Source organism: Malaya genurostris, chromosome 2 (assembly GCF_030247185.1).
Source record: "Malaya genurostris strain Urasoe2022 chromosome 2, Malgen_1.1, whole genome shotgun sequence".
Lineage (NCBI taxonomy): Eukaryota > Metazoa > Arthropoda > Insecta > Diptera > Culicidae > Malaya > Malaya genurostris.
In genome coordinates, this window is record NC_080571.1 from 78,256,990 (window position 1) to 78,266,848 (window position 9,859).

The 9,859-nt window shown below is 40.8% G+C and overlaps 1 protein-coding gene across 3 annotated transcripts; it reads left to right on the plus strand.

The window, feature by feature from the left end:
- The first annotated feature begins 388 nt into the window (after positions 1-388).
- Positions 389-9,199, plus strand: LOC131428226 (centrosome-associated zinc finger protein CP190). 3 transcript variants are annotated; one of them, XR_009229353.1, is made up of 4 exons: positions 814-1,667; positions 2,068-4,481; positions 7,325-8,725; positions 8,806-9,199. XR_009229353.1 is itself a non-coding variant. In XM_058591988.1 (3 exons), exons 2-3 carry the CDS (start codon positions 2,135-2,137, stop codon positions 8,629-8,631), a joined length of 3,654 nt encoding a protein of 1,217 aa, XP_058447971.1. In that variant the 5' UTR covers positions 389-739; positions 2,068-2,134; the 3' UTR covers positions 8,632-9,199. The 3 variants fall into 3 exon arrangements, 2 of the variants coding, with proteins under 2 accessions (XP_058447971.1, XP_058447970.1); XM_058591988.1 differs by lacking the exon at positions 814-1,667 and adding an exon at positions 389-739 and having other exon boundaries at positions 7,325-9,199; XM_058591987.1 differs by having other exon boundaries at positions 7,325-9,199.
- The last annotated feature ends 660 nt before the right edge of the window (positions 9,200-9,859 follow it).

Consider the following 9,859-nt stretch of genomic DNA (forward strand, 5'->3'; position numbering starts at 1 on the left):
TTTTCGTCTGTGAGAGACTTCCAGTTGTTATGCACGAGATCTTAATTTACTCGAAGACGAAACGTAAAGAAACAAATGGAACTTTTTTTTGTTAACATAGACGATACCAGACTTTCCAAGACCTTTTCTTCCGAAAGGACCAGATTTTATGTTTTTAGCACTGTGTGCAGCAAGACAAAATGTTCTGGACTAATTCGGAACATTTTTCTAAGTGTATATTTTAAATCGATCACCATCCCAGCTCTACGAAAAACAGTAATCGATTCGATGAATCTTCTTTACCGATAGTTATGTACTCGTCTGGGCAAAGCTTTTCATCGACCAATCCGGCATCGTTTTCTGGCGACGCTCGGAAAGCACCGGATTGGATGTGCTTTTTTCTACTTTAATCTGTAATAACTGAGGAAACTTGTAAAGATGGAGCTAAATTTTACGGGAAATTTTTCAGCTTGAAAACAGTACGGAAACATGTTAATTTCTTGCAAAAAGTTCTACCAAGATCAAAACCTAGGGCTCGGTGAATAGTGATCATGTGAAGTGAAGTGAATCGACGGGATAACAGAAGTGGAATTCATCCGGGAATAAAACCTTATTTTTGTGTAGTGAACCGAACATTTTCTGGTTTTAGATAAAGTGAACATTTGCTGATATTAGAAAACTTTGAATGTATGTGTAAGGGAATATAGTATACGACACTTTAAATTAAGGAAGAAACATGTTTTAACGTGATTTACATTCGGTTAGTATTGATATTGATCAATAAAAATATTGGAATCGGAAAAAATGAAAATAAATACATGTCAAAGCATTGTATATAAACAGGTCGATAAATTTTTTTAAGCGTTCATTTGCAGAAAATAGTGAATACCACCCTATTCTTGTTTATACACATAACAGTAAATTTAGTGGAACGCATTTGTTGTTAATTTGGTATCATTCATGACTTGGCTTTAGATCCGGTATTAATACACTAACACATGTATCTTGGAATGACGCCATAGTTTCGAGCTTACTAATGTCACATTCGCCGAAGCTTCCGCTCTCTATCTCTCGCGTATTACTCTCATTAATCGATCAACAAACTTGCAGACAATTTCGTGCGAAGAGCTTTTTCCTTCCGATTCTACCATACGCAACATCTATCGAAAGCGACACGTAACAAACTCGCTACCCTGGTGACCGACGACATATCCGTCGCCATCTTACTTTTGTGAAAAAGTTCAGCGACGGCGGTGTAGCTCAAAAAGTGGTGTTTGTTAGAACAAACATCCAGTACATCATCGCAGTAACTTTCGAATTCGAGACAAACGCGTCGTCGCCCCAGAAAGGCTCGATCGGCGGTCGGTTGATTGATTGGGTTCCGTGTGTTGTGGCAGTTGGTTACTGGTTTATTTTTTGTGGCGAATTGTGAATTCCCGGTGCAAATTCCTGTGAGAAGATTTTCCGATTTGTCGCTAATAGTTGCGGACCGGTTTAGTGGTAGTGTAGAAAGGGACCCATTCGTTCTCGGTTGTTTGTGGTCCGGATTGCGTCCGGTGACAGTGAATCAGTTTTCGAAATTATCCTAGAATTGAAAGACTTGTGCAAGTAAATGGTTTTTCGTAAGTTTGCGCGAAGAAATCGAAAATCTTTCAAAGGAGTTTGATGTTTTTTCTGCAATCTAGGAGGTAATGTTTTGTTTCGATGTGTTCAATAGCCAAACTTTCAACCATAAAAAAGTGAAGTTCGTTATTTGTTTTATCAACAAATCTGTCCAATACACAAATAGTAGTAAAGCAACGGTTTTTGGGTTGTAATTTATATTGTTGGTTTGTCCTAAGTAAGTTGAAGTATAGGCTATAAAATAAAAAATGTCATCATGCTGAGAGTGAAGCTTTTCTGCGGATCCAAACGTCAAATCGCACGGCGAGATGAAATTTCTTTCCAATGCAAGTGCACTGAAAAAAATATGCATTTTTGTGTTTCAATTTCATTATTCCGTTCAAAGTTTGGGGGTCTAAAATAGAGTCAAAACATTGTTTTTACACGACAGTTTAAAAATTAAAATTTTATTTTGTCTGCTTTCAGATTCTTCAATGTAAACCCGTAAACAATTCATAGAAAAATTTAAGCGAAAAGTGCACATAAACAAAAAATGACGCGTATCACGGAAACCAAGTCCGTGAAGGTGGACAACTGGGGAGTGTTTTTCCTGCAGAAGCTGCAGAATTTTTTCAACAAGACGGACCATTGCGATTTGACGCTGCAGTTCAATGACAACTCACAGCTGAAAGTTCACCGGCTGGTACTGAGTGCATGTACCGATTATTTCAACATGCTGGAAAATACATGCGAAATGTACGACGACACACTGATTATGCCGTTGGATCTGCAGGCGGACGTGATCGTTCCGATTGTGAACTTTATGTACACGGGCACGCTGGAATTTCAGTACAACATGTACGACAAGTTGCTCAAAACGGCGCGCGATATGAACATGACGGTGTTGCTGAAACTGTTGGAGGCCCACAAGCAAACGACTCGTATGATTCAAGGCGGTCGTCAGCCGGTAGTGCTGAATAAACAGGCACCGATGCGGGGTCGTGCGGGACCTCCGAGTGTGACCTATCAAGCACCATCCAGGAATTATGGAGCGGCACGACAACCGGCTCCTACCAGAGTAACCGCGCCGCAACAGCGAACTGGTCAAATCGTTAAGCATCAGACCACGGTCGGTCCGGTTTCAACTTATGGAGCTTTCGTGCGGAACCCTCAACCGGAACCGCAAGCGTTGATGTCGAAGTATGGTTCAGCCAAAGAGCTGAAGCCGGGTCCTTCGAGATTCGACGAAAATGCCCATAGCGATACACTTGAGGGACCGTTCGATGATATTACGTACGAAAGTAAGCCGCTTGTCACGGCCGATCAGATAAAGAAGGAAGACGAACCGTTTGAGGAGTTGCGAAAAGGTTACACCAATGTCAGTGTGGGGAAACGTCCGGCTTCGTCTAGTTTTGGCACTTCCGTAGCCAAGAAACCAAATTTGGAAGAAGTGAAAGAGTTTACGGAAGCCGCTAGATTAAGAAGCCAAATGGCTACAGAAGAAGATGATTCGCCGGGTTTTGCTGATGATACTCCGTTCGATGACGACGATGAAGACGAACCGCAGGCGCAGCAGCAGCAGTTGCCCGTCAAGACAAGCCCGAAACAAATCGTAATAAAACAAGAAGCCAAAACGTCACCCGGGGCGGGAGCGGTAAAGCAAATCACAGTGAAAGACGAGTCCGGTAACGTAGACCACGCAAAGATCATCAGCGAAGTACTGAAAAAGTATCCACATCTGGTAAAGAAAAACAAAAACATTAAGCTAAAAATCATGCAAAAAACTTCACCCTCGGCAGCAGCGGCGGCGGCACCGAGTCAGGCATCTGCTCCGGTGAAAATGGAAGTCCGCACGGCAACACCGTTGAAAGCGGATTTATCCATGGTACGAAAAGCTACCGATGCAATACGGCAACCGCAACCGCAAGCTACTTCCACACCGGGGCCACGAAAAATTGACGCCAAAACCATGCATGCTCTCATTGCCAAGGGTGCCGAAAACATGACCGGACCGTGGTTGTGCCTTCGGTGCGGCATCGGCGGTCGACCGATCAGTATTCCCAGCTATAAGGCGTTCCGCAATCATCTGATAGTGAAGCACCGAGAACGAATTGATGCGCGCATTTGCGAGCACTGCGGTTGGAAAGCCGAACAAAGAAATCCGCATCTGTTCTATCACTGGTTAACTGCGCACAATATTAAATCCACCGTTAAGTTCCCGACCTGCGGCGAATGCGGCCACGTAGCCCTGAATGCACAAAGCCTCGAAAAGCACGAAGAAGAAAACCATCAACGCGGTGATCTGCAGCAGTGCATATACTGCAATAAAGTGTTCGAAAAGGAAATGGATCTGTACGATCACATGAAGAGTTTGCATAAAGAAAAAGCACGTGAAGATGGTGTGATTGATTTCTCCGACGATGAGTACCAGGTGCAGGAGGAAGACGAAACCCCCAGCCGGAACAGTAGCCAAGAGAATAAAATTAAAATCCTATCCAACATAACGTTCAGCAATACCAGTGCGATCCCGTTTGTGATCGATCCTAGCCAGGCTCAGACGGTGTCTCAAATCGGTGGGAAATCTCAGCTACAGTTGCAGCAAATCACACTGGAACCGTCGTCGGAAGCGGAAGCGTTGAGCAATGTGGCGTCCGGTATTGCCACCAGCCTAGGACTGGTGGACAATGCCAGCGTGGTCATCGAAGATCCCACCTTCCAGGGGCAGTTCATCGAGCACCAGTTGGCCACGGTGCACGGTGAAACGGGAACGACTACGACGCTGTCGGCTGCCTCCGGATCGGATCAGCTAACGAAACTGATCACCGAAGACGGAACGGAACTGCAGCTGACACAAAGTCAGAAGGATGAAATCTTTTCGCAGCTTCAGAACAGCGGAAACGGTAATGATTTGATTTAGTTGTGTAGTTGTTTTTTTTTTGTTGAATAATATGTTGGCTAATAACTTATTTAGTTGGTTGTAGGAAGTATTTCTAGTGACGTTTTTTGTCTGTTTAGATTTAGTGTCATTATCAAATTTAATTTATTTTTCATTTATTTACAATAAACAGTACCGCGAGTTCGCTACTAACCCTGCTGTATTATCACAGAATGCATCGGCTTTACGACTATTGTTACCATCAGTAGAAGAATGTGCGTCTTAAGGGACGTTTACTAAATCACGCTATGTTGAAGTTCGATAATTGTACATTTTAGCAATCAATTCTACAATTGATTGAGCCTAACTCTTCATTATCACTTCTTATTTTATTAGCTTTACACTAAACACTTGAAAAAAAGCATTTGAATTTCCGCTGAGAGCAGCACAAGATTCGTCTGTTTGTCCCTGCGAAAATCAATTTGTTTATCTGTAAGCAAGTGTCTTGACCCGACTGTTCCCAAACTATTTACTAAAATTAACTTAAGCCTCAGACCCTTTTAACAAATTCTTTTGAAAGTTCAATTTGTTGGATGATCGAATAAACACAACTTTTTTTGTATGAGTATTTCAAATAATAACTTATATCAAACAAGGGGGTTCTATACCTCAGCGACCCCCATAGTCAGTTTTCGTTTACGTCGACCCCCCAAAAAGGATATCGACCCCAAGGGGTCTATATCGACCATTTTAGGAACCCCTGGCCCAGACGAAAGGGAATATATTTTTCGAACAATTTCCGGCCTGCAATCAACCGATAAGAATTGCAATCGGAAGCTGGTTTTCCTGGTTCTCACTTGTCTCCAGTCATGTGGAACAAAGTTACCCGCTTTTGACGGATCTCAACAAGCTTAGTTTGATTCTGTTGGGCCCTGGGGCTTTATTGTTACATGATAAACGCGTAAATGAGAACGTTATGAGAAGTTTTTAATTACGTCCGCTCTGATCTTTATTTATCTCGAGTTGGCGATTCAAGGCATGAGGCACCGCTCTTACAAGCCAGTTATGGTCAGAGTGGCCCTTTTAAAATCTATATTTAAACTTAAAAAATCTGTGTACCATTTGTGTTGCATATTTTTTATCATATGTGATAAATATTTTGAAAATCTACCGATCTGGGTAATATTCATGAAAATCTGTTGGAATCTGTTAATTTTAATAAAATCTGTGTTCTGTGACACAAAATCTGTGTGGCAAAACTGGCAAAAAAAATCTGTGGTTGTCAATAATGTGTGTTACAAATTCCGGTGCTTCTTTTCCTGATTTTAATCAATAAATCTTCCATATGGTTGAAAATTAAGCCAATCAGTTCAATCTGCTTAAAATTGCAATTCAAGAAAAGCGAAAATCTTAGTCTAAAACTTCCGTTTTGCTTAAAACTGATCGAGAAAAATTATTTCAGTTTCAGCTTACTTCCACAACACATTTGATTAGCAACTAACACATATCCTATATGGATTTCCTCTTGCCGAAATTATAAAAGCTGATAAAAGCCCAATTCGCTCAATTTCGCCATTGTTTTCATCGACTTGTGGCAGCGTGCATTTTGTTCCATCGAAAGCAATCGCGGCACCCACTCAATTTTTCATGAAAGATAGTAAATACACTTCCATATGATATCTGTGTCATCTCAGCAATCTCACGGAGCTTCACTTTACGATCTTTCATTATAATTTTTGTCACTTCACTCACATTTTCCGGTGTAACGGCTTCCACAGGTCTACCCGAGCGTTCCGCGTCATTTGTGTCGGTACGACCACGTTTAAACTCGTCGAACCACCGACAAATCGTTGCTTTTGATGGACAAGAGTCCGGATAACATTTTTCAATCCATTGTTTCGCTTGCACGGTGTTTTTACCCATTAAAAAACAATGTTTTATCAAAACACGAAACTCGGTTTTTTCCTTTTTTTAAACAAACTACAAAACGACTTTACTCCAACCTCGATAACTCAGCTGTTTCTGGTCGGATCGACTTAAAATTTTGACCCGTTTCAAGCAAAGGTTAGTACTCTAGAAAGACGTGGCTACTGGTTTACTACGAGCGCCATCTCTGCATTTTTCTGATTTTGGTGCATTCGACGAACTGTGGTTTTTGTCATCTTAAGCACTTTAGGTAGTTTGGAACCGGACCATTCCGGGCTTTCTAGGTGTTTGTGCACAATATATTATTTTTGAGTTCCATTTGACGTTATTTTTGAACGCAATCGACTACTTTGATCAATAATCAACTTTGCTTCATTTTGGTTTTGATTCTAGCCTTGATTCTAGCCTTTTGCGTAGTCGTAAAAGATTTATTTTTTTAGAATATTATTAAAAACATTCATTAGAACTAATCTGTGTTTGCTGATTTAAAGATATTGATAATGCATTTTTTCAAACCTTAGAATAACACCGTTTGCTTAAATCTAACATTTTATATCAGGGGAAATATACAATAAACTAACACTGATTTGTAGTAAGAAATAAACTTATTAGCAAGAATTTGCATTAAAAACTGGTAAAAAAATTCTGCTTTGAACAAACTGGATCATTATTAAACTAATCAGTTATTTCATTTTGACAAATCGAATTGAAATAAGCTACTCAATTTAGTTTGCCATAAAAAATCTGCACATGTATTTTATCATCGTATCATACGTCGAGCATAAAAATCGCCTATTAGTATACTACTTGATGCTGCATCTTTTCGCAACATCGGCTACGTGCACAAACCGTCATGCGACTTAGAGCATCCGGTTTTCAAATTGCTTTTTTTCATTTTTTCAACTGACTTCTGATTTTTTTATGTTTAATATATCTTTTCAGGCGGAAACGTGGTGATGGTTCTCAACGACGAAAATTTCATGAGCGGTACCGGTCTACAGCTAGCCGATGGAACACAGCTGATTAACACAGCCGGCGGACAGGACTCGAACATCGTCGTTATGTACAGTGAAGCAGCGGAGGAATTGGCCGCCGCTCCGATCAACACCATCACTACGACCAGTGCCTCAATGACGGCCGTCACTCCCACACCGGAGGTGGAAGAACACGAGGAGGTTGTTGCTACGACGGCGAAGAAGATGGCCCCTTCCGCCGCAAAGAATGCCGAGACAAACGAGGACGAAACATCACAAGCGTCGACACAACTGTCGGAGAAAGCCAGCGAAAAAGGTGCCGATACCGAGGAGATGGAGGTGGATGCCGAAAGTAGCCAGGAACTACCCGCCGATGAGAGTGCTAAAGTTGAGGAGAAGACCAGTGGCGGTTTAAAGTCGGCAAACGGAGCACAGAAAAGCGCTCAACCTAAAGCGGGTGAAGATGAAGACCCTGAAGAAGATGATGAAGAAGAAGAGGAGGAGGAAGAGGAAGAAGAAGGAGATGATTCCAAGTCAGCAGATGAAGCGGCGAAGGCGGAAAAGGAACGTGAGAAATTAAAACTGATATCGGAACTGGAAGGCGATTGGTCGGAGGATACTGAGGAACAACCGACTCCGACCGTGAAAAATGAAAAAGATGAAAAGAAAATTGTTGAACCGGAACCTACTACTGCCACCGATGCAAAAACGAAACCGCAAACAGATAAACAACGTAAAGTGAAAGAGGATGACATTGGACAGTTGTTGGACGATTGGAACAACGAAACTAAATTCACTGAATCCGATTCGGATGCTGACCTGGAGAAAAAACTACAGAAGGTGGTTGGTGAGAAGAAAGACGAATCTAAAGACGAGGATATCACAATGGAAACCTCGACTGCTGATAACACTGCCGATAGTGTGAATGACAGTGCGAATGACAGCGAGACGCAAGTGATAATTATGGCAGCGGAGAGTGAAACGGAAACCTCGCTGAAGGAAGATGATGACGCTGATAAAAGTCAGGGTAAGGAAACGGAGGAAGCAGTTCCGGTGAAGGAAGAAACTACCGTAAAATCGGAGACCACCGAACAGAAGGATGGCTCGGAAAAGAAAGAGAAGGCTGTCGAAGCGAAAGAAGAGCCAGACGAATCTGGTGAACAAGATGACGATGCAACTGAACAGAAGGATGATAAGGAAACGGAAGTTAAAGCCAAATCGAAGGAAGTGGTTAACTCACTTTTAGGAGATTGGGACGAGGATGACGATTTGTAAAAATAAAATCAAACCTATCTTCAGCAAGTGACTTCAAAAATCGAAAAATATATGCTAATGACATCAGCATACAAGTTTAGAAATAGCATTATTGGTAATGTTATTAATTCTATAGATGGAATTTTATGTTTCGTATCTAAATAATACATTTATAATTTTTCACTTGGCATTTAGTTAGCTGACATGTTGTTTGATGCTTGTAATGTTAGACCATCGTAGGAATACTCGACCCCAAGTTTGATCACTTAGGAGAGGATTTGCTGCTTCGTAAAGCACCATTGAAAATCGAGTTCCAATTGCTGGCAGGAATGTTTTCCGTGATGTGGTCAAAATTTTCCCACCAACCGGTACGATTTAATGAAGAAAATAAAGTTTTTATTTTTTATATTGCAACAATCACATTATAACACAATTATATAGTCCTGGAAGTACTAAAATTTTAAATAGAATAGTTCGATCCTTAAGAAACATATTGTGAACAGGCGGATGTTTTTGTTCAATGCTATGTTTTACGCTATCTTTGTTTGGTGTAGATTGAAGTTTAATAAATGAATATAGATTGTATAAACTGGTCGGAAAAATTTTCCTTCATATCCGCCTGGCAGCCAATGTGACAGCAAATATTGTGATGACAGCGGTTTTCTTGGCCCTTATTACCGGTGTCACTACACGGTGAAAACCAAGTGATGTGACTGTGAACCTTATTACGGAAGTCGCTTCAAAGACAAAAGTAATTACTTCAATGAACTTGATGTCATTATGAACATCACACTATAAACATTTTGTTGAAATAATTTGTTATTTCTACCACAGTGATCACTTCACTATGCGTGATACCGGTCAGTGTTGCGAAAATATCAAATAATCAAATCTCACCGCTGCAGAAAATCATGCGCGATTTTCGACAGCGATTATCACTATCTACAATATCAATGATAATTGTGATCACTCGAAGTGAGTATGGAAAATATCACACCCCGTCCAATATCACCATAGTGATGTTTCGTAAACTCACACATGATTATAAATTATCATCATTGAAAATCATTCTCACAATTATCAGCCATGCAAAGATTTTCACTATCACATGGTGATATTCAATGAGGTGAGTGAAGTTTTGAAAATCAATTTCAACCAAATCTTATCATGCAGTATGATTATTTTTGGAATGGGTGGTGTCGAATCTCGATGTCTGAAGTAATTTGAAATTGTTGATAGTGAAATTCGG